Source organism: Doryrhamphus excisus, chromosome 1 (assembly GCF_030265055.1).
Source record: "Doryrhamphus excisus isolate RoL2022-K1 chromosome 1, RoL_Dexc_1.0, whole genome shotgun sequence".
NCBI classification, from domain to species: Eukaryota; Metazoa; Chordata; class Actinopteri; order Syngnathiformes; family Syngnathidae; genus Doryrhamphus; species Doryrhamphus excisus.
In genome coordinates, this window is record NC_080466.1 from 43,857,131 (window position 1) to 43,883,645 (window position 26,515).

The window sequence follows — 26,515 nt, forward strand, 5'->3', positions numbered from 1 at the left end:
AAGCCATAGCGTGTATGTGAACGACGCTATGACGCTATCCATTTACAGGGTTATATGGCTGAGTAGCTGTGCTACAGTAGAACAGTCGCACAGTAGTACACTAAGTACAACAAGTCTGAGCCAAGATGCTTGACCTGTGGTCAAAGGTCATTCCAGTCTATTAAAAATTGTCAGTCCAGTTGTGTTTTGTCCAGCTATTTGACTTATGTCCATTTCCTAGCCAAGTACTTTATATTTCTGAACTGCTTAAATATATTGATGATAATCCCTAGCCTAAAATCCAGAGACTACCTCAAGTCCAATTGCACCAAAGCCTTACTTTTTAAATGAAAAGACACATGAAGGTTCCTGTGTTGTTTAAATGAAAGGCGGGTACATGGATGGACTTCCTTTTAATGGAAGCACGGTCTTAGCCCTGCCTTTCTCCATTAAGGCTATAAAACCACAACACCTGAATGCTGAGATCTGCATTTCAAGCTCCGTCTTTCGTGGTTCCGCCTGTCGGAGCGACACAAAAGACGAGCAGCCCGGAAACGCAGCAGCCAATCAGCAGCCGCCTTACATTCCGCCCGCCTGTCCGTCCAGTCAGGACGAGCCTTACAAGAGAGCAGCACGTCCGACAGCTTGGAGAGCGTGGCCGTGCTCTGAGCAGGGTGAGGGCTGACAGGGCTGTCCTCCATGTTGTCATAAGCACTGACATATCACACAGAATTGTTAGACATGCATCCACAGAGGTAAGCCCTATTTTCATTCTTTCACTTGTATTGCTCTGTTGGTACGGCATCAGCCACGTATGAGCCATGCCTTCAAATCCCGGGGGAGGGGAGGAAATGTTTTGTCATAGACTACCAATGCTAAACAGGATTTGCTCTCTGAACATGCCCAGTTTGAGGCCACCAGCCAACCCTGAGGTCTCTGTATTGACTGAAAGTGTCAACAGAAACGGGGAATGTCGGTGAATCCCAGCGGCCTGGTCTCTCAAGGTGTCCGGCCTGCTGAGGGAAGCAGACGGAGAGACAGGCACCATTGCAAAGGGGACACCCGTAGTTATTAACAGATGGTAAACTGACAGCACAGCAAGTTTAATTTAGGCCTCTGACTGGCATGAGCGCAGGACGGCTGGGCGCTATTGGCAGCTGACCGGGACCAATTGATTTATTTGACCAAAGTCCACATTTTTCTTCATTCACATAAAACGTGTTTCACTGTAACACATAATGCCCCCTTAGGAATAAAAACCGGCCTAGGACTGTAGACTACTCAGCAGTGTTAGGGTATGTGTTGTGAAATGATGCATAGTATTTTATGTAGTATCACAAGAATGGAGGAATTGCTGAAGCTTAAACGGTGAGCACTGCCTCCCAGTGTTCTCTGCTTCCGAGTGTCAGCCATCTTAGAGAGCTTCCCTTGTCTGACTTGAATGTGAGAAGGAGGAAAGGAGCAGGGAAGCGCTGCACCGAAATCTCATGTCATCCTCGGCTCCAAAACCAGTCTAAGACAAACAGGTTAGACTGACTTTGTGTCTATGTAGAGTCTATATCGGTTGCTTGTTTTCCTTCTGCACGCATGAGTCGGGTAAAATCACACCATGGAGTTGTTGATTTAAGCTGTTGCAGCCAGTTACTGTCTTTACAGTATATTATTCACACCTTGCCGCCGGGAGAGTCTAAATCCAAAAATGTTTGACTGAATGTTTGAGTCGAGGATGACGTTCTATAGACTGACTTTCCTTTCCCGTTGTTGAAAACCATCAATGCAACTTTAGAGTCTTTTTCTTGTTCGTCCCTACCAGTCCATCAAATTTTGCAACTGAATCCGGCATTGACTCCTGGGCGTGTTCGTGGGCTGCATATTTATATTTTATATTTTAGATTTGTTGCAGAGAACCGATATATCCTACACGGTGTAAAGTGAGGACGCAACAGAGAAAGGGGCGGTCACTGCTTTTGTCTTCAGAGCTGCCCTCGGGAGGCCTGTGACATTTAGCTCCGGTCTTGGTGTCCACTGCATAGTAACACCCTGGGGTACGTAACAAGCGGCATGTGGTCCTTGTTCTCAACATTCAACTGGTGCCGTGGACTTGTTTTGTCTGCGGTATGAGCTGTCGGAAAGAGAGAGAGAGAGAGGGAAAGTCTCATCAAAATGGATGCCATACATATACGCCGCGGAGAGCACAGAGAGGAGGGAAGCTGATCCGCTCGCTGTCCAGCCCGTGGAGCTGCATTTCACGTGCCTGCTAAAAGGCGCACAGCCTCGCTGTGCCTTGACTGGGGGGGAAGAGGGACTTGGTTTTCAGGAAGGGTGAAAAGCAGTCCTCTGCATTGCAGCAATAAAGAGGCTAAGAAGACCGAGGAGCAGAAAAGCCTGTGTGCTACATGGAGCTTTCCATCCAATCAGACTTCTCCGAGTTCTGCTCAAACCAATCAGAAACCCGCAGCTGAGGTTAAAGATTGACAAATGCAAGAGGAAGCAGCAGGGAGAGGAGGCCTTCTGGGATACCTGGACCCATCTTTTCCCTCATTCCACAACGGCCTCTATCATTGCAAAGCATGAAAGCATAGGAGAAGAGTCTTTATGTGAGTAAAGACCAAAGCATGCTGTTCATTTCCTTCATTTAAGCATGGATGTAGCGATGGATGCGGCATGTAGAAATGGTTGTATCAGTATGCACCTAGGCTGTAATGTGTGATGCTATTTCTACCAGAGGATGTGATGTCTGACATGTCTCGTGTTGTCTGTTGCCGTGTTCCTGACCTACAAAGCCCGTCGCTGGGATAAATTGCGTGAGACTATCCAAACAGAACGAACGAGGAGGCCGGTAATGTCACATCACTGCACTCCTGTCTCTCTCCGTCTGTGGTTGGCATTCACGGCAGACCACTCACATTTCATCTCCTCCTCGTCTATCTTGTGCGATAGAGGAGGAGGACGGGTGAGGTGTTTGGGGGCTTTGTCAACATCATTATTAAAAAGTGAATGGTGCTCTGATGCTGACAAATAAGCGGTGGGCATTTGGACTCCATATTTTGCACAACAAGTTAATGTTGGGGCTATTTAACAAAGCATGATGCTTATCTGTTAAGAGCCCCCGATCAACAAACCTGACTTGGTGGTTGAAGGCAACCCAGGAGTCTGTTCTGTTTTTCACTCGGTCACATTGGATTATAGTGTTCTGTGTTATTTATAGACCTGGATTCAGTGGACTCAGAGATTGGGTTCACAATGATTTTCATTTGGGAGCATCGTCTCACTAGAGCTGTTCCGATGTTGACGTTTCATTGCAGACTTCTTCATGTTACAGATTACCATCTCCATGTCATGCAGTCGGGAATGCAATCTGGCTACAAGGACGCAAGGGTTGGCGCTGAGGTGTTTAGGTCACATGTCCATTTGCCGCCAGAGGTTGACATATATTCATCTTGGGCATAAACAAGGTTCAGGTAGACGGATGCAACTTCGCTGATAATATTTCTGTAGCCATCAACGAGCTTCTGGCATGATTCTGGCTGGACAACGCACCACTCTTCAAGGCGTTTGTGTATTATTGGTTGGTTTCAACATAGCCCATGAATGTTCTATGAGGGTCAGGGCTTTGGGAAGACCGTTCAAGTATCTTAATTTAGCCTGCTTTATTCGTTCCAAAAGAGTTTTGGTGTTCTTCTGGGATCACTGCCATGTTGGAATACTTAGCTGTGTCCAAGTTTCAGTTTCATCTAGCTGTTGATTTGAAGTGAATTTGATGGGCGTCCTCCTACTTCATTGTTGTGTAGTGGACCAGTACCATTGGCAGCAAAACATCCTCAGGGTATGACGCTACCACCATCATACTTGGTAGTTGGTTTGGTCTGCTTCCTTGGTCGTGGGTTTTTTTTGGTTTGCAAGCCGTGCCTTGACTCCTCCAAACATACAGCACTTCTTGTCTTTGTGGCTAAATAGCTCCATCGTTCTCCTCATTTCATCATCAAACTTTTGCCATCAAGGCATTTTTCTTGTTCTTATGGGCAGCTGCAAATTTCAGGCCTGCTTGAAGGTGTTGGGTTTTGGCACCCACTCAGTTCATGGTCATCTAAAACCAGCATGACCGTGGAATGTGAAACTGATGTTCCAGCAGTTTCCAGTTTCCTGTGTTTTTACCGTACATACACAACAATTCATCTGAGGGTGACGGAGTTGGTCTTCTATCAGACGTGGTGGTGAACACATCCAACTAAGTCTTACTGGTGTAGTTGTTTCAACCAGTAGCTTTGGAAATGGCACTCGTCTATGATTTTCCTTCCATCTTCATTTACCTCCATGAGCTTTCCCATTGTTCTACGTATTGGTCGGTCAATGGGGGCTGTCAAACTACGTAATTACTTTACGATGTCAGCCAGGGTGAAAATCACAATATTTAACCCTACCGTGGATTATCAATACGTTCTCACTGTATTTCTTTTGAAATGATTACGTGTCATCCAGGAGGCGCTCCTTGCAGGGGCAGATAGTTGGGGGGAAGGTACAGAAGAAGAAAGGCTGTCCAATGCTGGTCGTTGATAGCAAGAGTGTGAATTTACTTTGTAGCACAGATGGAAGAATGCTGACTATGCAGAATGTAGGAAGAACCCTCTTTGACATTATGTTGCGTTGTCTTCCACCACTGCTGGCATCAAGGGTGACTTCATCAACAGCGAATGGGCCATTTGTTTATTGGTGTGTATGACAATCTGTGTCCTTTTGGCATTGGTCCACTCTGAGAGGCATTTGCAAAAATTGCCGGATTTGGTCTCCCAAAACACCGGTGCCGTGAGGACTTTTACAGATTCACCAGGAACGTTTCAAAGCTCCGAGGTAAATTCGCTGGACGCACATGCAGAATGAGTCGTGGACCCTTTTTGGAGTTCCTGGCCGGCGGAACACTGTCTTCCCATCGCTCTTGTCTGGAGTGAATCAAAGTAGGTCATGCCTCGGGGGGGCCCCCCTCCTGGCCCAGGGCCCCAAACATTTGCTTGCCTTGCCTGTTGGCAAGCAGCACGTCTGCCTTTGCATATTACAAAATGTAAAAAGGAAACAACACAGGTATCTCATCAGGCTTGGACGGTTGGGTGGGTTGCAGTGCAGGAAGGCGTGTCAGTCGGCATTGAGCCATTCTGAAGACCGTGCTCTCCAGTTGGGGGTTTGGTGAGGTGTTTGGCGTTCCCAGGATTACCTTTTGGGAGGACATGGTCTGCTATGGTCAGGAGTGGCAGGGACTGATGTTGATGTGCATTATTAGGTTCCTCCACAGCAGCCTTTTGGCTTCAAAGTGGGATCATTCCTGGTGGTATCTCGGTGGTACCATCCCTGGTCTCACTTACACACAGCTACATCGTCCCTGTGGCGCTGAGGTCTATGCTTCGTATGAACACTAGGGGAGGCTTCTTTGCAGATTTGGTAACTGCTACTGTATGTTTTTGACCCAAGACGTCAGCACCTACTATGAACCAATCCTTAGTGTCCAATGGCTCACCAAAGGTTGCTGAGCCAGTGTCGGTGTTCTCTTTCAATGAATACCCACAACAAAACAGCAAAAAGTCTTTCCAAGGGCAAGCGTGGGTGGTGAGAATATGGGGGTGAGTGGAAAATATAATAAACTAGTTCACAGATCAACTGTACATGTCTTTGTTAGCATCTGTCCTGTTGTCTTCTGTCCGGTTTTGCATCTTACCTTATGTCAGCACTTTTATGCTGCAAGTTGCAGTACATGAGACGTATTAACCAAACCTTATTGTCTACTTCAGCGTGGCAGAGGAAGTGAAGACGATTGACGCTCTAACTGAGGAAATGGAGAACTCAACACGATCTAAAGGTGAGAAGCGTTTCCTAATGCTTCAACTTCAACATCCAGTATGAGCGTAAATGGGCCCATCACCGAGTCTGAGCTGATTCATATCAATTTCAGACACGGGGTCAACAGAGCGGGCGACCCAGAAACGAAAGATGCCAAGTCCCTCCCACTCATCCAATGGTCACTCGTCTGCTGACACCTCCCCCGGCCCCGTGAAAAAGAAAAAGAAACCAGGTGCCGTTACCAGCAGCAAAGACCAGGTAGTACACACGGCAGTACTCCTCATGGGAGTACAGTATAAACAAAGTGTTTCTCCATCGCCCGCAACAAAGCAAATGTACCCAGATCAGTAAATAGTCGAGAATGATCGCATAAAGCGTAGGTCTTACTCCTTCATGGCCACATCTAGACCTTAGGCCAGGTCTATGTGGACTGTAAACGGACACAAGGACCGAACCACCAGAAACACCAGAGATCAGCCGATTGTGTTTCTAAGGACAAGCGATACGACACTGCAATGTCAGCAGTCTGCAATGTATTATGCACCAGCAGGACGCTAAGTCCTATATCTCCAAATCAGCTGGGAAACTTATCTTTGGAACACAATCAAAAGCCAAAGATACTGGACTTGGTTTTAGAATGTAACATTGGAGGGCTTTATCCACAATATTAGCTAATATTAGACAAGAAGTGAAGAGAAGAGAACAGGGCCTTTTAAAAGTCCGTCACGGTTTAGCAAAACTGTTTTTAGCAATTGCAACTGTCTGCTCTTGTTGTGCATCTCTGCTTGGCTTCTTTAGCTTTTGCCTGATTTTGACCCCCCCGACCTTGTGTTTCTTTTGCCTGCGTTCCAGTCAGAACTAAGACATGGTCCCTTTTACTATGTGAAGCAGCCAGCACTCACCACAGACCCTGTTGATGTTGTACCGCAGGATGGCAGGAACGACTTCTACTGCTGGCTGTGCCACCGCGAGGGTCAGGTGCTCTGCTGTGAGCTCTGCCCCAGGGTGTACCACGCCAAGTGCTTAAAACTACCAGCCGAGCCTGAAGGCGACTGGTTCTGTCCGGAGTGCGAGGTACTCACCCAGGAATATTTATAGTGGAAGGGTGTTGGAAAACAGAAATTCGAAGACTACCCTCGAACCTTCGGGACTTTAGTTGGGGCAATACACCACAAACGCAAATTTCCTCTCATTGTTTTTGTTTTTTTGTAGAAAATAACAGTTGCGGAATGTATAGAGACTCAGAGCAAAGCCATGATGATGCTGACGATAGAGCAGCTGTCTTATCTACTTAAGTTTGCTCTCCAGAAGATGAAACAACCCGGTGTAAGTATTCCGGTATCGCTCTCTCTCTCTCTGGGGATTCGGGGCATGAAGCTTCAACACAACACAAAGTCAAGTCATATTTTTCCATTTATAATTCCGAACCATTTTATGTTGCGAGCATGTTTTTCCCGGCAGGTCAGTGTAGAGCGCTTATGACAGCCAATGCACTGCTTTACGATCATCCTACTGTATCTCATCAGTCTTCCCTTGAACGCGCCCTTGAGCGGTCCAGCATGATAGACTATTCATTTGCATGGCCAAATAATCTCATGTAACACACACAACCTTCGCAAGGCCGTGAACCGTGAACCGGCTGGGAACCTTGAAAGTAAACATGCTAGCTGATGGTAAGGATACAGCTGCCCCTCTCGCTCTCTTTCAGGATCATCCTCGCTTGCCATCTCGCTCTCCCCATGCAGCTTCCACGCAGAGAAAGACTTTTAATTGGGTAATCAATTACACCACTAACAAGTCCCTGTCTTGATTTCTTCCTTCCATGGTTGTGCTCCTTTTGTTGGATTCGGCTTTTAGACTATTTGGTAGTGGCATGGTCGTAGAGTGCTCATCTGCGATAGAGGGGGAAGGCTTTGCAATGAATTAGATGCAAGTTGAGCGTAACCTCATCTTTTCTTTTTGCTCCGTTTTAAAGACCGAGCTCTTCCAGAAACCTGTTTCTCTTGAACAACACCCGGATTATTCCGAATACATTTTTCACCCGATGGATCTTTGCACTCTTGAGAAGGTAAACACTCATATTAGATATCGACAATAAATACATGTTAAATACATATGCATGATATACATTCACTTTTTTCTCTGCAACACAGAATGTCAAAAAGAAAATGTACGGCTGCACCGAGGCCTTCCTGGCAGATGCAAAATGGATTTTGCACAACTGCATCATATACAACGGAGGTATTATATTAATCTACTGTATCATTGGCACAATATTGTGACCACAACAACATTTTCATATTCCAGAATATTATGAAGAGTGATAAAATGAATTGCAAAGTCCCTCATAGTCATGAAAATGAACTTAATCCCAAAACCACCATTTCCACTGCATTTCAGCCCCGCCACAAAATGACCATCTGACATCATCTGATGATTGAGTTAGAATTACTGACTGGATAGTTGGGATTTTTGGACATGAGGTTGTATGACACCTCCGTCTGTAGTGTAGTGCATCAACTGTGACTTATCCCCCACTTTGTCCCGTGAGTTCTGGTTGGATTTCCGTGATCGGGAACATGGTTCTGGTTAGTTAGTGGGGCCGCTTAAGTAAGCTTCTCAAAACAGTGTGTTCAGAAGAGTACATCACAAAAATTACATTCTCTCCCGTCGCATCACGACTATCAATTGTTTAACTGTTATTTCTCCTTTCAGGCAATCACAAACTGACAGCCACGGCTAAAGTCATCGTTAAGATCTGTGAACATGAGGTGAATATGCGGTCTGTGTCATTTCTTGTATTGAAGATTAATTATTAGCGATCGGTTCAGCAAACCCTAATTTTCAATCCTTATTCTGCAGATGAATGAGATTGAAGTCTGTCCCGAGTGTTATCTGTCCGCTTGCCAAAAGAGGGACAACTGGTTCTGTGAGCCGTGTGTAAGCACCAGGCGTTGTACCACTTCCAGCATTCACCATTGGAGCAACGGTGCTCCGCTAAGTTTGCTAAGTTTGCTAAGTTTGACTGTGTCCGCAGGGCAACCCGCACCCTCTGGTGTGGGCTAAATTGAAAGGGTTTCCCTTTTGGCCAGCTAAAGCTCTGCGGGATAAAGACGGCCAAGTGGATGCTCGCTTCTTCGGTCAGCATGACAGGTCTCGGTTCTTTGGACTTCCCTTGTTTGAATGCGTGGTCAACTCTCAAGCCTTTTGTCGCTAACATTTCATGTGATCCTGTAGGGCCTGGGTCCCTTTAAATAACTGTTACCTCATGTCCAAAGAGATTCCTTTCTCCGTGAAGAAGACAAAAAGCATCTTCAACAATGCCATGCAAGAGATGGAAGTCTACGTGGAGAACATGAGGAAGAAGTTTGGTGTATTTAACTACGCTCCCTTCAGGACACCCTACACGCCAGACAACAGCTTTCAAATGCTGCAAGATCCCGCCGACCCCTTATCCACTAGCGTCAAGTCAGAGAAACAGGAAAAAATCAAGCTCAGCTTTGACATGACATCATCTCCAAAGATCTCCTTAACCAGAACCATGTTATGTGGAAGTGGCATCGGAGGGATCGCTACAGGTCGCAGACTGCCGAGTGACATGCCTCGCTCCCCCATGAGCACCAACTCCTCAACCCATACTGGATCAGATGGGGAGGACACCACAGACAGGTCCCAGATGAAAGCCCCAAACAGCCAGGCAAGCATGGGAGAAGAATTCATAGAACCTACAGGTAATCGTTTTATACAATTGTAGACAATTTCAACTTCTATGTTTTCCTTGACTGGTAAATTTCTCCGCATCTCCCAGCATCACCGACTCATACTCGAACTGGTCAGGCTGCCAATTTATCGGACAGTCCCAAACCTTCCCACCCGCAATCTCTTAGCAACCCCAAGCAGGAGAAGGCACAGCTGACAGGCAGCATCCTGAACCTTCATCTAGGTGATGTTCTTGGCCTTTGTTGTATACGAATGCGTGTAGCGTTGCCGCTAGGGATTTACTCCTGTCCTGTACTTCCAGATCGCAGTAAAGCAGACATGGACCTGAAAGAGCTGAGTGAAACCGTTCAACAGAAGCTGGGAACCACGCCTGTTCTCACCTCTCCAAAAAGACAAATCAAGAGCCGTTTCCAGTTGAACTTGGACAAAACCATTGAGAGCTGTAAGGCACAGCTGGGTCAGTACACGTCCATCCGAAAAACACATGAGTGTTATACGTGAACACAGTATTATGCAACATCTCGTATGGTGGCATGTCATTCAAACTGGGGAATTGAATTGATGGCAACTGGACTGGTCAGGTTGTCTTAGACGTTGAGGCTCTTCATCAGTACCCTGAACTGGATAGAACAGATCCAAAGGCGAAACCAGCAGCTGAAGTTGCCATCAATCCAATAGCATGAGAATCAGCCCACCTAGTACTGCCTGGTGTTCCATCATCAGCCATCATCTTGCCATGCCTTGCAGGTATCGAGGAGATCTCCGCTGATGTGTACAAAGGTGTGGAGCACAGTGACTCTGAGGACTCTGATAAATCTGATTTTAGCGACAGTGAGTATGCTAGTGATGAGGGACCAAAGGTCAAAGATCCCCAGGACTCCGCGCCCCCTGAGAAAGTCCAGAAGGAGAGCATGGCCAAAGATCAAACATCTCCATGCAGCCATGCGGACAAACCCGATGCCCCTCTCATATCTAAGTCTGCAGCAGCGGATGTCAGTGCAACGCCGTCAGAAACTTCGCCTGAAGAGAAAGGAAGCAAAGAGAAAGAGAGCCCAGAGAAAAGCACATCTCCCCCAGCATCGCCCGTGTCCACGGAGAAGGGTCGGGTGCCAGAAGAGGCGATGCAACGTGTGCCCGTGGAGGATTCTGATTCCGAGAGGGAGCTGGTTATTGACCTCGGGGAGGAGCAAGGCAACAAGGACAAGAGAAGACGTAAAAAGGATAGCACTGTTAAAGAGTCATCTGCTGCTAAATGTGAAGGTGAGACGTCCTTATTCACGATCCGGACAGATTCATGTGTCCAATAGGCAAATAACGAATGTACTGTACTTCCTCTTGAAGGTAAGTCCCTGACCCCTTCGACGCTTCCATCCCAAAACAGCACAACCCCTTCCACGCCCTCCAGCGTTTCCTCGCAGTCCCCGATGGCCGTTCCTGTCACCATGATCTCCCTGACCACACCTTCTCCAGCAAATGTTAGCCTGGCCACGGTCTCCAGTGCCCCTGCGACCCCGCCCTCTTCCTCGTCCTCGTCAGCCTCTACCACACCCGCTTTGAAAAAACAGCGCCCTCTGCTGCCCCGTGAGACCGTGCCGGTAGTGCAGAGCGCTGTGGTGTGGAATCCCACCGCCAAGCTCCAGACCTCCTCGCAGAAGTGGCCCGTGCGTCAGCAACAGAGCCAGCAGCCCGGGGCGGCCGCCCAAATTCAAGCGTCATCGCCCAGACAGGGCCAGACGCAAGCGTCCGACAACGGCTCCACGTTAGCGTCCTCATCTTCAGCATCTTCCCAAAGCACACGTTATCAGACCAGACAGGCGATCAAAGGTACATCACATCAACTTCAGGTTCCGTTGAGGAGCCGCCACAACGTCAAGCTCTTTGTTTCCAATGACTGACGTGTGAATATTCCATGACAGCCGTGCACCTGAAGGACACACCACTGAGTACATCAGCGGTCACCCTGGTGTCCAGCAGTCCTGCCTTAGCGTCGGGTTTAGGCACGTCTTCTTCATCCTCATCGGTGGAGAGCGAGCAGTACATCTCCACAGCCTCGGCAGATGTTGCTGCAGATATCGCCAAGTACACCAACAAAGTAGGCATTATGAACCGGGAACGTTGGGTTGATCACACGCTACACGCGTGGCATGACTTGGTTGTGTCTTCCAGATCATGGATGCGATCAAAGGTACGGTGACTGAAATCTACAGTGACCTATCAAAGAGCTCTTCAGGAAGTACTATTACCGAAGTAGGTGTTTGCAGTCTACGTACGGTATTATGATACCGCGCCCTAACAGGGTCTTTGTGTCCATGAAGTTGCTTGGTCTCATCTTTTGTTGCTTTCAGATGAGACGACTTAGGATTGAAATTGAAAAGTTACAGTGGTTACATCAGCAGGAGTTGGCGGAGATGAAGCACAACCTCGGTATGGATTTAGTATCAATCATCAATCAATCGTGTGTGTGTGTGTGTGTGATAGTGGATCCATGTGGTCTAGGCCCTTCAGTGGTCCCCAATGAGGCTTTTCTGACCGATACATGTTGTTATGTTGTGTTACAATGTGTTCCATGTGGCCAAACCTTGCAGTCACCAAAACATAATATAATAATCATAATAATCATAATAATGCTAGGGATTTCCAATGTTGCTCTAGTCTGTCAATATTATCTGTGGGGCAGAAATTCTGTGTGTGTTTTGCAAACAACACATCAATATAGTCTTCCACGCAGGCCACACAGCTAAGAGACATGAGTTCGATTCCACCCTCCACCGTTCATCCTCCCCCATTCCAAAAACATGCTAGGTTAATTGGCCACTCCAAATTGTCCATAGGTATGAATGTGAGTGTGAATGGTTGTTTGTCTATATGTGCCCTGTGATTGACCCTGATGGACCCTGCCTCTTGGCCGTAGTCTGCTGGGATAGGCTCCAGCATACCCCCTGTGACGCAAGTGAGGATAAGCGGTAGAAAATGAATGAATGATAATACTTGTCAATGATTGATACTGCGTGTATAATATTGCGTACTTTGTGTACACGACTCCAGAGCTTACAATGGCTGAGATGAGGCAAAGTCTGGAGCAGGAACGAGAGCGACTGGTGACGGAGGTGAAGAAACAGCTGGAGCAGGAGAAGCAACAAGCGGTGGATGAAACCAAGAAGAAACAGTGGTGCGCTAACTGCCGCAAGGAGGCCATCTTCTACTGCTGCTGGAACACCAGCTACTGCGATTACCCCTGCCAGCAGGCTCACTGGCCCGAACACATGAAGTCCTGCACTCAGTCAGGTGGGCTTCCCAAAGGGGGCGCTGTGTTCCCTAGTCCCCATTCCATACCGCATTTGACACTTTGTTGTGTTTTTAGCCACGGCTCCACAGCAAGAACCCGACGCCGAGTCTACGGGAGACTTGCCCGGCAAAAGTGGAGGACAAGCAAACTGTGGACCAAACAACCTGCGAGACACGCCCGTCTCCGCGCCATCGGATAAAGACTCTGAGACAGGAAACAGCAGTGACAATGTTGCTGTCCCTTTGTCTTAACTGTTCAATATACTCATCCCCCCCGCCCCCCAACCCCCAACCCCCACTACACATCTGTTTTCTCTATGTTCCCTTTAAACGTGGGTGTATCCAAACTATGATTATCCATTTCTTTGTCCTTTTATGGCTCAATGGTATCTCCCTGTGCTCCGTCTCCTTTCACTTCCCGGTGTGAAAACTACACTTGGAAGTTCCCGGGAAAAGGGGGCCAGTTAAAAAAAGAGTGCACTACATGCAGTATTCCATGTACTCGGCTTGGTCAGGAATTTGTGGGAGCGTGCATGACTGTCTCAAAGGTACGTGTACTAAGTGTAAAGAACTAAAACTGCAACCATGTAACCAGTTCACTATTACAGTTAGTTACTTTTTTATGATATTAACTTATTTGTTATTTGCCTGCTGTATACGGTATTCCCAAGAGAAGAATGAAGGAATTTGGAATAAGCTGCTGGTGTACTTGTATGTGTTGGACATGACAATAAGTATATACAGTACATAACGTGTGATAAGAAGCGTACAGGCAGACATGCTATTTTTAGCCTCAACTAATGTCTAACTAAGCCCGACTTCACGCCACACGTGTATCGTAAACGTTACGTCCGAGCAGCGTTTTATTCATGTACATTTAAAAGGGACCGTTTATGCTCATTTTTCGGCTCTTTGTGTGGAGTTGTGGACTCCTATAGAGCAGTTACATTCAATAACCAGCACAGGAAGCTTTCTAGTTCTTCCAGAATCTGCAACTATTCAGCTGTACTTCTTTGGATTTCGGGCTTCTGTTTTAATGTATTCCACCCATGGCCCACCGCCGACCATGCCCACTCCGCTGTGGGTTTTTTTCTTATGTTGTCTTTGTAAAGCTGGTGTTTTGGGTCATATCAGAGGTTACATTTCTCCACTTCAAGGATTAGTCATTCGTCACCCATCGTCTTCGCTGCAATGAACGCTGGTTACATAACACAGTGTCTTTCAGGCTTTTATTTGGTTAAAAATCCAAATTCTCCTACTTCTACTCCTGTTGATAAATGTGTAAACGCGACTAATGACAACGTGCGTGTTGCACCGCATCGGGTGTGAATTCAACAGAACTTACAAATACATCATTCGTGCATATTAACACAAAGGAAACACAACTTTAGAGCAGCCCATGTATGTGTATATGTACTAGTATGTATATATATATATCTATATGGAATATGTGACAACAACCAACTGGACTTTCCCACCAGCATCAAAGCTACCATCAGTATAGATCTATAAATAGACATTTGTACCTAAGAACAGCCTCACCTGTTTGGGCCGCCATGTTGGATATGGAACTCATGTGAGGAAAGGACTGGATTTCATAAAGTGCCTTTCTTCATTGTTTGCTAGCTGGTTTCACAGCGGGAACGTCCTATTAGTCACAAAACCAGTAAAAAAATATGTTAGGGTGGCCAAATACAGTTCCAAGTCATTTTTAAGTCTTACCTGTGGAAGTTAAGGCCACATCCAATATTGCCGCGCCGTCGACGTCAATAAACGAACTCGTTAATTAGCTAATAACCGAAACTATATATTTCACATCACAATAGCACTAACTGTTTAGTATATTATATTATAAACACATTGTGGAAAAGGCTACAATACATATAGAGAGGAGCTTAAATGTACAATTTGACATGAAAAACACAACTGTTTTAGGAAGACTATTACCCAAACTGGAGCGAAGTGGCGCCCCCTGGTGGCCAGAGCTCCTACTACAGTTCAATACAAACAATACATACAGATGTCTTGTATGGCTAATTCAATTCAACGTGGATTGCTACGAAAAATACATTTAATGTACACAAACAGACATTATCACTAAAAAGATGTCAATGAAAGTGCATTAAATAGTTAAATGGCGGCCTACACACAGAGAAGTGCCGCAGTGGGATACAGTAATGCATAATTAATTTGCATATTGATTCATTTTATTGTTATCTCGTTTGAACGTGGGAGTCCTATTTTGCATGGCAGAATCCTCCAGATTGCTGCTTCAACAAAGTCAGTTCAGCACCATCCACATCCACATCCACTGGGAAATGAAAGATCATTCCAAGCCAGAACGTAGAAACACTGGAACTTTATTTATTTTACACATTCATTTTGGGGACTAATTTCCACAAGTTTCCGCATGTGAATTTGAGGACAAGACAGACAATGACGAATGGCTGACGGACTGACAGACTATTTGGTGGTCTCTGTGTTCGTGGATATCAGCGTGTTTCATACTAGAAGGACCCGCCTTGGTTTGTGTGGGCATCAGTTCTCAGTGGCAGACAGTATTTCTTTATATACAGTCACTGATATGCACGACTACAGAGATGACACGTGGAGACAAAGCCAACGAGCGCCACTGCTGGGTAAGTCACGTTGGTTGTCGATCCCTCGCTACTGGCGGTAGGCGCCCAGTTCCTCTCTCCTGATTGGCTGTGACAGACTTTGTGTGGGAGAGCGAGTGGAGGCAGTCTTCAGAACTGTGGGGGGAGAAAAAAAAGACAACCAACGGGTCCACGTAACTCTTTTTGCGTACATGATTAACAAAGGAGTACTTATATTGTAGACCAAAGCACCAAATGAACGCTCACAGACTACGAGTTTCTTACGTTCTTAAGGAATTCCTCCGCGACGATACGGGCTCTGGCATTAACGGACAACTTCATCTCGCTGATCTCCTTGTCGATCTCCTCCATGAAATGGATGACAAAGTCCACCAGCTTGTGTTTGTACATCTGCTCCGTGTGGAAGTTGGTGATCAAGAAGCTGATGTCATAGCCCTGCATCACACGGGCGTACATTAACCACGAATCAACCATACGCATGCGTGGGAGTGGGTTGTCAAATGGGGGGGGGTGGATTTAGTCATATAGTCAAAGTGCATGAACATGAACATACATCTTACTCTTTTCTGTGTGTTCTAAAGATATAAAAACAGCTAAAACAGGCAGCAAACTAATGCAAGCAATCCGCTCATTTCTCCACCCTTTGTAATAAGTTGTGGTCGTTCTTTTGGGTAACAACGTCAAGAGCGACATATGCTTTCCAAAAAATGTTCACTAAATTTGGCGCTTGTCACCACTTTCACTAGTTCATTTATTCGTCGTGGGCCGCCATTTTACTCACATCCTGTCACTTTACTTTCTCTACAAACACTCACAGCACGCTTCCTTACCTCTACTGGTTTCCTCCTCAGGATAAAGAAGTTCTCTGCCCTCATCATCATGAAGCGCATGAACTTGTGGCAAAGGATCTTCTCAATCTCATCAGCCTGGGGTGGGGAAAAAAAATAGTAAGCAGGTTTTTTTCTGCAAAAAAAAAAAAAAAAAACTGGACTGGTCGGCGGTCAATCACAGGACGCATATAATCAACCATGGACACCTTGGTCTACCAAATAATCAACCACGGACACCTTGGTCTAGCAAATAATTGACCATGGACACCTTGGTCTCCCACATAATCAACCATGGACACCTTGGTCTCCCACATAATCAACCATGGACACCTTGGTCTCCCATATAATCAACCATGGACACCTTGGTCTACCATTTAATCAACCATGGACACCTTGGTCTACCATTTAATCAACCATGGACACCTTGGTCTACCAAATAATCAACCATGGACACCTTGGTCTACCAAATAATCAACCATGGACACCTTGGTCTACCATATAATCAACCATGGACACCTTGGTCTACCATATAATCAACCATGGACACCTTGGTCTACCATTTAATCAACCATGGACACCTTGGTCTACCATTTAATCAACCATGGACACCTTGGTCTACCATTTAATCAACCATGGACACCTTGGTCTACCAAATAATCAACCATGGACACCTTGGTCTACCAAATAATCAACCATGGACACCTTGGTCTCCCATATAATCAACCATGGACACCTTGGTCTACCAAATAATCAACCATGGACACCTGGGTCTACCATATAATCAACCATGGACACCTTGGTCTACCACATAATCAACCATGGACACCTTGGTCTACCAAATAATCAACCATGGACACCTTGGTCTACCAAATAATCAACCATGGACACCTTGGTCTACCAAATAATCAACCATGGACACCATGGTCTACCAAATAATCAACCATGGACACCTTGGTCTACCAAATAATCAACCATGGACACCTTGGTCTACCACATAATCAACCATGGACACCTTGGTCTACCATTTAATCAACCATGGACACCATGGTCTACCAAGTAATCAATGCTATAATCTGATGCTAATTTAGGTGCATACTTTTGTGAAAATCTGTGTTGAACTCCCAATTGTACGACCTCAGGGGCCTTTGCGGGTCAGCCCATCACCTGTTTGACAGCAATGCTGACTCTGACGGAGTTGATGGATCCCTCGATGAGAACCTTCTCCTTGTCATTGCGGCTGATCACGACAGGCTGAAGCAGCAGCTCCTTACTGCTCCTGCAATCATCAGACATCGTGTTAGCATTGGGCTAACGACAAGAAAGCACTGACAATGGAATACGGTGGATCATAGGGGCAAGCTGCACTTTTATACCCATCCCAAATCAGCCTGGGGGCTTTAAACGGGCCCCCACCCACCCTGTGGTCCCATATGAAAAATGTCATCTTGTTCTCCTGATGCCTGCCAAGAGTGTGCAGCTTCGCACCTTGCCTGTGCTTGCACCATTTCTCCGCCCTCGTAGATTTCCATCCGCAAGTTTGCACACGTTCTAACTTGTGTGATGCCAGCAGATCCTCCACATACCTGACCTCCACCTCGGGCTTGTTGTGACGCTCCACCACCTGAGAGGAGAAGTTCTCAAGGCATAGGGCCGCCTGCAGGGTGGCCTTCACAGCATTTAAGTAGGGACGCAGAGTCGCTGTCTAAGAAAATGGATGACACAAAATAAAACTTGCATGGGATGAAGGCCAAGGCAGTCCGGTTTAAAAATAAGCTACGATGAAGGACATAATGGCTATAATTGGAGATAAATAAATTACCGAGCAAATTACAATATTCCTCAATATGATGCATGCTAATGCATTGCTTTATGATTGTGGTTGTGGATGCGATGCTTTCTTGAATCTCCCAACATTACTTTGCATCCCCTGTCAATGAATATAGAGCTGACGTCACAAATGATAATAGAAATATAATGAACGGCGATTAAGGAAGACAGCATAACGATGAGTGGCTTTAATCTATACGAGGATAGAGTCCTTCCATTAAAGCAATCAGAAAGACCCAGTTTACAGGAACACCACGGTAGCAGGCAAACATTTATCTAGTCTTAAACAAACAATGCACAAGTATAAATAAAGTAAGTAAAGACACACTTGAAGAGAACGCTTACCATTTTTTCGCTGTAAAAGACGGAAGTTCCTAAGCCACGCCTGTGACTCCACTTCCGTAAATCCTACACACTCCAGAAACGAAACGGCGCGCTTGTGTTTAGAATCTTTTTGTATGCGGAAGTAGATTTCGATACGCAATATACAGTGCTGCTGTTAAATCTCATCACTCAGCCCAGGTGGAGTGTACGCTTTGAATGAAACGAACATACCCTAAAGGATGACTCAATTCCTTGGCCCGAGCAAGGGGTGTTTGTTTAGTGATTGTGTTTTTGTTCGTTTAAAAGCTGCCACCGTATAAAGAATTTTCTTAAACAAAATTGAACAATTTTACTATTACAGCCAAATAACTAGATTAAAGGGTGCGAGACGGGATTTGTTTATCCTTTTCACCCATGCCATAACACAGTATGGTTTAACCCGACACTACCATTCCCGGATGAGAGCGAGTATCGTAAAGTCATTATCCGTTCTGAATACTGGAGAAATCTTGATTAGCCAACATTTTTATTTACCCAAAAACGTCATTGTGCTCTTAGATGGCTGTTGAAATTTCATGTATCTGTTACAATCTTAGGTATAGTTAACGTTTCACATCCCTCGTCCAACAATGGTATTTTCCATCATGGATGCCACTCGCTGACGGTAAATATCGTTGCTTGTAAAAATTCACAAATATATGTCTAACGTGTTCATTAATGTCGCTCAACGATTTATATAACGTATTTACATAAAATATAGGTAAGCGTATCCTTGCAAGTACGGTCGTAGATGTTGGTATTTTCCAACACTCTTCACGGTTTAGGCCCTGCGGGCTGGCAATGTATGAACCAAACCGCCATTTTTTTACACACTTTTTAAAATCGGATATGATGATTGACGCAACAGGTTCACACTCTTCACCGTTCCTCATTGTTTCTGTGTCCATGTTGTTTCTGTGCAGTTTATCCCAATATAGTCAGGCGTCAGTTACCCGTCACCATGAGCGAGCTGAAGGACTGCCCCCCTCTGAAGTACTATGACTTCAAGCCAGTGGAGCACGTCAAGGTGTGTCCCCGGTACACTGCTGTGCTGGGCCGCTCGGAGGACGACGGCATTGGAATCGAGGAGCTGGACACTTTGCAGCTGGAGTTGGAGACGCTCTTGTCCTCGGCCAACCGGCGCCTCCGAGCTCTGGAGGAGCAGAGACAGGTGAGCAGCACAAGGGAACCACCCCTGCATTCTACCAACTGTGCGGTTGCCATCCCGGTTGAAAACACGTACTCGGTAAAATGTTCCTGTATTGCAGATCCTCACAGACTGGCAGGACAAAAAGGGAGACAAGCGGTTCCTGAAGCTGGGGAAAGACCCGGACCCTGCTGCGTCATCTCGCCACAAACCAAAGAAGCAGAAACTAGATGGCAAGAGTAGTCATGCGCCAGGTCCGGGCCCGGGCAGACCAAAATCCAAAAACCTGCAACCAAAAGTCCAAGAATATGAATTTACAGATGACACCCAAGACATTCCCCGCACTCCTAAAAATGATGCTCCCAACAGGTGAGCCCTGGTCCATACTGGGGGTCTCCATACTAAAATGAATGCAATGATTGTTGGTCTTTTCAGGTTCTGGGCATCTGTTGAGCCGTACTGTGCTGACATAACAAACGAAGAGATCCGGTTGCTGGAGGAACTTCTAAAACCCCCAGATGATGAAGCGGAGTACTTTAAAGTATGACATAATAAGCCTTTCCTCCAGATTGTTTTTGACCGTGTGCTAATATTTAGCGTTGATGTGAATTGTAGATTCCAGCTTTAGGGAAACACTACTCACAGCGGTGGGCTCAGGAGGATCTGCTGGAGGAGCAAAGAGAAGGAGCTCGGGCCAATGACAAGAAGAAGAGTATTTTGGGAGGTCCGCTGTCTGAACTTGATGCAAAAGGTGAAGGCATCCTGCTTGTTTGTGTCTTTAAAAAAAAAAGATGGCGCTCTGTTTTCGTCATGGGAATCGATTTGTTAGGAACAGCCCGAATAGCAATAGCATGATGAAAGGTTTAGCAACACGATTTTGGCAATGTTCAACCCACTGAATATTTACAATAATTGTTTTACGACTGTAAAACCTTTAGAGCGTCAACCAGTGATGACATCATAGCGGACACGGCAGGATGTTTTTTGTTTTTAAAAAAAGTAAATAAATAAAAATACAGTATATTAATAACGCGACAAGATGTGCGCCATATTGGACACTAAGCAAGCGAATTTTCCATGTTAACCAAAGCACGCAAACGGAGGGTCCACCGTGTTTTTGCTTTGTCACCTACACTAAAAACATCTAAACATCAGAATGAATGGCGGACTCTGTCTTTCATCCTCATGTAGATGTGGACTCTTTGCTGAAAAAGTCCGAGTCCCAACACGAGTCTCCAGAAGACGGCTGCCCCTTCGGTCCGCTCACTCAACGTCTGCTCCAGGCTCTCGTGGAGGTAAATGCGGTGGACATGATCCACGGCTTTGTGTGAAGATTTCAGCTGGTTTTCTGGCCCCCCCCAGGAGAACATCATCTCCCCCATGGAAGATTCTCCTATCCCAGACATCTCAGGGAAGGATGCCAATGATGGCGCTGGGACCTCTCCTCGAAGCCAAGGAAAAGCTTTTAGGTATTTGTTCAACGCTCTGGTACATCGTGTCTGTTAGAGTACGGGTGTTTAAAGTGTGGCCCCGGGGCCATTTACAGCCTGTGGGTGTTTTTTATTGGCTAAAAATATAATAGAAAACAACAGCAAAAATGGGGAAAAAATTGAAAGAAAAGACGTAATATTGTGACAAACAAAATGGTATTTGGAAAATTAGGTTGGGGGAAAAGTTGGATATCGGAATAATGTCAATAAAGTCATATTTTTAAGAGAAGAACATTTTCAAGAAGTTGGTTGAGCACGTAGCTTCATGGAGGTTACATGCTTCACTCACCGGACGTATGTGTGGGCACCTCCATGGCAAGATGGACGTACTGGCTTCCTACGGTAGAATCCAAGATGCGGATACGCTATCCCACCGTACGTCCACGGAGGTCGGCCGGGAGAAGCTCCTCTGGTAGAGGAAAGTATGGTGGATGCAATGTTCAAGGATCTTGTACGTTCCTCTGCAGTGCTCCTCACACACGCTCTCTGGAAGCTCGGATCAAAGAGGAGCTGATCGCTCAGGGACTCCTGGACTCTGAGGAGCGTCCCGGTCCAGGAGGAGACTGCGAGGACGAGGTCCTGGTGGAGCTCCAGAAGAGGCAGGCGGAGCTGAAAGCCCTGATTGCTCACAACAGAGCTCGCAAGCAGGAGCTGCTCAGGTGAGGCGACCCAGAAGATGTACAGTCCCACAAAGTCACCCGTGGTTTGTGTTTTGGGTCCATTAGACATTCACTTTCTGCTCCTCAGGTTGGCAAAAGAGGAGATGCACAAGCAGGAGCTGAGGCAGAGAGTCAGGGTGTCCGACAACGAGGTCATGGAGGGATTTCGGCGAATCATGGCAGCCAGACAAAAGAAGCGTACGCCGACCAAGAAGGAGAAAGACCAAGCCTGGAAAGCTCTGAAGGAGCGGGAAAGCATACTCAAGTTACTGGATGGATGAAGAAGACCCAAAATGGGAGGAAGAATGTTTCCACTCCAGTCACACACGCTGCTGCATCTGGAACTCGTGAAGATGGAGGTCCTTGCAGGCGGCTGATCAGCATCTCTCTGGTACTTGGTACTCAATGGTTCAATTCGTTATTCATCACACTTTTTGTTACATTGGTTTTTTATGTTGCCTTTTTTCTTTGCTGTTGTTATGTCTTGAAAACAGTGTTTGTATAAATACCAATTAAAGGCTGTTGTTGTATATGTTGAGTCTTGACACTGCTTTTGTACTGACAGTACTACAGTACTACAGTACTTCAGTCCGGACTGGAGAAGTTACTGTTAGCATTTGACTGGAATATGTTTATTATTCATTTGTACGTTCATATTTTATATAAACTGTATGTTAGGGGTGCTATGATCGATATCAGTAGGAAAAGGATGGTATCGACATGAGCCTATCCGCATGTCTGCCGTGTGCGGGACTTCCTGTCTTGGTGAGAGTGATAGAAGTTCTGCACCCTGCAAAAACTTGCCTCAAATGTGCATATTCACGTTGGCATTATTTGCATTATTATTGACACGTAGCGGTGCATCTCCTTAGCCACCGCTAGATGGCAGTCACGCCCCTTTAAAGCTACAGAATCGTTTCTTATGACTCGGCGCACAAAAAAGCAGATCCCAAAAGGATCCTCCGGATTTATGTTTAAGATACTTGATATTATATACTACAGTAATAATAATATACTTTACACATTATATAATATATTAAATAAATGTGTAAAACAAAAGGAAAACGTTTTAGCTTATGAAAAATGACCTTGGGGAAATACAAATATTCAAATATTTGTGATTCAATAATTTAACAATGTATACAACATAAACATAAATCATATTAAAATTACCATAAAAGTTTTAGGTCAACATTTTTACACATTTGCTGCAATGCTCAATTTTGAGCAGATTGTTTGCTAACGAGGTTATGATTTTTGTGTTTTATGAACACATGAGGTTTTTATAAAGCGATGGCGTTAACTTGACAAGAGGCCCACCCATTTGTTTGTGCACAACAATACTTTTCGTGGCGCACGTGAAGGAAATGCACTATTTCCTAGCTTGGATGTTAGCGGACAAAAAGGCCTCGAGTGTCCTTGGATGACTCCAACAATAGTCCAGTCCAGTACACCCCCACCCTTGTTTAGGCAAACATCCTCCATGCTAATTCATAACGCCGTGTTCCATCACTATGAAAGCGTTTTTAAATATACACGGCTATTCAATCATCCTGCGGTGAATGAATGAAAGAATACAGACGTGCATGCGGCCCCCGGGGGCTGTGTGCTACCACCATGGAGCCTTTGTTGCATTTGTTGTCATCAGACCCGAGCTGAAGGGCAGGTGGGTTTTGTATTATAAAGCAGCGTGCGCACGCACACATGCACATACACACATATACACACATATACACACACACATATTCACTATTTGCCTTGAGCCGCTCCAAAGTCCACTTTGGACAGTGCAGGTGTTTTTTCCAAACAGTGTCTGGGATCTGTTAAGGCTCTCCATCCAGCATTAGCCCCGCCCCCGCCCCCCCTTTGTGCATGTGAAATTCAGCTAGGAGGTGAGCTTCTTCACTTGTCCCTGTCACGGCCTGTAAACCTTCTTGGCTGTTTGGAGAGGGCAGGCTCTTCACTGGAGGGTCTTTGGTCAAATATTTCAAGTTGAACTATACCAGGGGTGCTCACACTTTTTCAGCATGCGAGCTACTTTTAAAATGACCGAGTCAAAATGATCTACCCACTACAAAAATGCAAAACATCTATTTATTTTCAAATGTATTGAGGATTATTTGTACGTACAATGTATGTTGATGTACCTTACATAACCAAATGAGCCAATATTGCAAAACACACATAATTAACTATTAACATTTTTTGTAATTACCTGAGTTTACTTTGATGACTTGCACTGAATTGAACCAGCCAGGGATGCATAGTCCGGACAGTAGCTGCTGATAGCCAGCCTCAAGCACACTTCCAAATGTTTATCAGTCATGGATAATATCCGTATCATAATATCCGTATAATATTCCATATCCGTATGGAAGTGATATGTTTTTTGCCTTTTTACTTGGTCCAGTTTTTGCCTTTTTACTTGGTCCAGCTCCTTCACTCATTTTAGTGACCATAAACTTTAGCGAGGGCTTAAAATCTCGCAATTCGCCGACTAGCTTAGCACTTTGCATCGTTGTTTACGCATGAGCGGTGACCTAAAGGTCAAAATTCAGTTGTCATCTGACTGGTTGTCCTGTATGTCAATCAAGTAACGGGGATGGATGATGGGCTGACATCGTAAGTTCTGCTGCACTTAGAGACGTTGTTTGATTTGATTGGTCGCCCGAAGGGCAACATTCAGTTGTCATCTGAATGGCTGCCCTGTATGTCAATCAAGTGACGGCATTGATGCTAGGATGATATTTTTTTAATGTCACGCCGCGATCGACCAGCGATCGACCAGCGATCGACCAGCGATCGACCAGCGATCGACCAGCGATCGACCAGCGATCGACCAGTACCACCTCCGCGATCGACCGGTAGATCGCGATCGACTTAATGAGCACCCCTGAACTATACAGTATACGCTGCCTCGAGATGCTGATATCACACAAGTACATACAGTTAGATTCCAAAGTAAACACGCCTGGGGGGGTATGCAACATCATGCTGACAATGTCTTTGAATGAGTTTTCTGAATGCTTTAGATTTGTATGTGGGTTCATTTATCCTCTTGTATGCTTGAAAATGCTTCATTTTGGCCACAAGGTCGGGAGATCTGGAAGACCTGGGTTGGAATCTCCGCTTGGGAATCTCCGTGTGGATTTGCACATTCGCCCCTTGGCGACTCTAAATAGGTCTGTAGGTGTGAATGCGAGTGGGAACTGTTGTCTGGATGAGCCCTGCCATTGGCTGGCCACCAGTGCAGAGTGGCGGCTGGGATAGGCTCCAGCATGCCCGTGAGAAACTAGTAAGGATAAGCGGCATAGAAAATAAGGGAGGATGAAAAACGGTGATGTTGACAGCGCGATGTGGCGAGGGATTACTGTCTCAGTTTCGGATTGGTAACGCCGATATCAGCAAAACGTTTTTGCGGTATCTGATCAGAGAGGAAATGAGTGGTATCGCACTATATGAACTCCAAAAGGTGTCTTGTTCCTTGGAAAGGACTTGGACGGATATCACCAGAGGACGTTATTATTCTGCCGAGAAATACTGCCATCTCCAGTCATTCACTAATCAAGCTTCAAAGCATCTCCACGGAGATGTTCAGAGATGTCAGGCTGAATGATGGCTAAATTTGCCTCGGAATTCCTGGTGTACCCGGCTAAGTGAAAATACTCCTCTACCATACCTTGCGCTGTTCCAGGGGTGCTTCTACCGAGCACAGCTCTGTGCTTTGTACGCTCCACGCTTCTTTCTTTGGGGCTTTCCTCCTACTCCGCCTCCGCCTCCACGTTCCTGAGCACGGACAGAGAGGATCTCACATGTAAACACCCTCCCTCACACAGAGCGATGAGCATGGAACATGTTCTAACTGTCGCCGCTTTGTCCACATGCTATGCCAATTTCCTACGAGCCGTGCTGAATGGAACGTGTGTGCTGCCGACACGCCGGCTGACAGGAGCCTCTGTCCAGCCGGGGTCCAACTTGGGCTATTCTCCTCCGGGACAGAGAACCTTTGTCTGGGAGGCTGCTTCTACTATTCTGATGTCACGGCGTGTCCTGCAGTGCAACTGTTGTTGATGCTGTTGTGGTAAAGCTTGAACGACCTTTCAGCCCCGTGACCGAGGAGCGGGGGAGGGGGGGGCGGCGACAATTGGCCACCCCCTTCTCCTTTGAATATTATTTGTTTCTCATTTGCATGGCAGTTGATGTTTTTCTTTTGGACTCCAGAATTGATGCAAATCCCATTTTCTTCTCCCAGGTGGGCCGCGTTCACTGCAGGAATGAAGATGGAAGGAAAACGCCACCTTTTGGATATTTGGCCCATCATGTATGATAATTATGTAAGACATGAACACGCGTCCTTCTCTTGTGTGTGCGTTCCAAAGATAAGAAAAAGGTAAAAAGAGGTGGCCCATGACTGCATCTCATATCTTTAGAATGGACGGGACATACGAGGCCGTGTCTCACATACGGATTGTGGATGATGGACCAAATCCCCAAAAGTGCAGTCCTCCTTTAAGTTAATTATCATGCTGACATGGGGGGGGTCACGCCTAAATACAGACAGCTGAACGAAAAGCCCGCCTACACGATCTGAACAAAGCAATTGGGTGCTAGATGTATGATGATGATGATGATGATGATCAATTCCATATTCTCAGCTCCTAAAGGTGCAACGGCCACATGCCCAGTATTTTTGTCCCTGTAGCGTTACCATGGAGATGTACTTAATGGGTTCCATCATGCAGACATATTTAGCTGAACGTACTCGCTGGCT

At 45.9% G+C, this 26,515-nt stretch overlaps 4 protein-coding genes across 13 annotated transcripts in view; 2 read left to right on the forward strand and 2 right to left on the reverse strand.

Moving 5' to 3' along the window:
• ncoa3 (nuclear receptor coactivator 3) overlaps positions 1-14,662 on the reverse strand; it is a 45,600-nt gene extending 30,938 nt beyond the window's left edge. Inside the window, exons 1-2 of the mRNA XM_058078908.1 lie at positions 14,533-14,662; positions 14,353-14,458 (exon numbers count right to left, since the gene is read on the reverse strand). The gene's annotated coding sequence lies outside the window, so the exon portion shown is untranslated. The remainder of the gene's footprint in view (positions 1-14,352; positions 14,459-14,532) is intronic.
• zmynd8 (zinc finger, MYND-type containing 8) lies at positions 636-13,492 on the forward strand. 8 transcript variants are annotated; one of them, XM_058078968.1, is made up of 21 exons: positions 636-734; positions 5,757-5,824; positions 5,918-6,063; positions 6,658-6,879; positions 7,018-7,131; positions 7,514-7,579; positions 7,781-7,873; positions 7,959-8,046; positions 8,521-8,576; positions 8,668-8,745; positions 8,843-8,958; positions 9,043-9,536; positions 9,614-9,748; positions 9,827-9,982; positions 10,273-10,785; positions 10,867-11,349; positions 11,442-11,617; positions 11,692-11,772; positions 11,871-11,949; positions 12,571-12,810; positions 12,887-13,492. In XM_058078968.1, the coding sequence occupies exons 1-21, from the start codon at positions 721-723 to the stop codon at positions 13,060-13,062; spliced, it is 3,594 nt and encodes a 1,197-aa protein (XP_057934951.1). In that variant the 5' UTR covers positions 636-720; the 3' UTR covers positions 13,063-13,492. The 8 variants fall into 8 exon arrangements, with proteins under 8 accessions (XP_057934951.1, XP_057935018.1, XP_057935105.1 ...); XM_058078984.1 differs by lacking the exon at positions 636-734 and adding an exon at positions 1,980-2,576; XM_058078964.1 differs by lacking the exon at positions 636-734 and adding an exon at positions 4,276-5,588 and having other exon boundaries at positions 6,736-6,879.
• Positions 14,663-15,154: 492 nt separating the features above from the next.
• On the reverse strand, positions 15,155-18,611 carry arpc4l (actin related protein 2/3 complex, subunit 4, like). The gene is made up of 6 exons (XM_058079557.1): positions 18,431-18,611; positions 17,842-17,960; positions 17,423-17,534; positions 16,259-16,354; positions 15,693-15,863; positions 15,155-15,563 (listed from the first exon to the last, which is right to left on the reverse strand). Exons 1-6 carry the CDS (start codon positions 18,431-18,433, stop codon positions 15,558-15,560), a joined length of 507 nt encoding a protein of 168 aa, XP_057935540.1. The 5' UTR covers positions 18,434-18,611; the 3' UTR covers positions 15,155-15,557.
• Positions 18,612-18,708: 97 nt separating this feature from the next.
• tada3l (transcriptional adaptor 3 (NGG1 homolog, yeast)-like) lies at positions 18,709-22,274 on the forward strand. 3 transcript variants are annotated; one of them, XM_058079343.1, is made up of 9 exons: positions 18,709-19,073; positions 19,372-19,619; positions 19,717-19,964; positions 20,031-20,136; positions 20,211-20,346; positions 20,787-20,890; positions 20,958-21,064; positions 21,553-21,744; positions 21,833-22,274. In XM_058079343.1, the coding sequence occupies exons 1-9, from the start codon at positions 19,058-19,060 to the stop codon at positions 22,023-22,025; spliced, it is 1,350 nt and encodes a 449-aa protein (XP_057935326.1). In that variant the 5' UTR covers positions 18,709-19,057; the 3' UTR covers positions 22,026-22,274. The 3 variants fall into 3 exon arrangements, with proteins under 3 accessions (XP_057935326.1, XP_057935408.1, XP_057935239.1); XM_058079425.1 differs by lacking the exon at positions 18,709-19,073 and adding an exon at positions 19,150-19,169; XM_058079256.1 differs by lacking the exon at positions 18,709-19,073 and adding an exon at positions 19,233-19,251.
• The last annotated feature ends 4,241 nt before the right edge of the window (positions 22,275-26,515 follow it).

Excerpts from the sequence above, each read along its gene's own strand:
- zmynd8 (XM_058078948.1), top strand. The coding sequence starts at position 5,455 with ATGAACCAATCCTTAGTGTCCAATGGCTCACCAAAGGTTGCTGAGCCA. Across the intron at positions 8,959-9,042 it reads TTCTTCGGTCAGCATGACAG|GGCCTGGGTCCCTTTAAATA; the intron begins GTCTCGGTTCTT and ends GTGATCCTGTAG. Across the intron at positions 9,983-10,272 it reads GAGCTGTAAGGCACAGCTGG|GTATCGAGGAGATCTCCGCT; the intron begins GTCAGTACACGT and ends CATGCCTTGCAG.
- arpc4l (XM_058079557.1), bottom strand. Across the intron at positions 17,535-17,841 it reads AAGCCCGAGGTGGAGGTCAG|GAGCAGTAAGGAGCTGCTGC; the intron begins GTATGTGGAGGA and ends TGATGATTGCAG. Across the intron at positions 15,864-16,258 it reads TGAGGAGGAAACCAGTAGAG|GGCTATGACATCAGCTTCTT; the intron begins GTAAGGAAGCGT and ends CGTGTGATGCAG.
- tada3l (XM_058079343.1), top strand. Across the intron at positions 20,137-20,210 it reads ATGAAGCGGAGTACTTTAAA|ATTCCAGCTTTAGGGAAACA; the intron begins GTATGACATAAT and ends TGTGAATTGTAG. Across the intron at positions 21,065-21,552 it reads AGCCAAGGAAAAGCTTTTAG|TGCTCCTCACACACGCTCTC; the intron begins GTATTTGTTCAA and ends GTTCCTCTGCAG.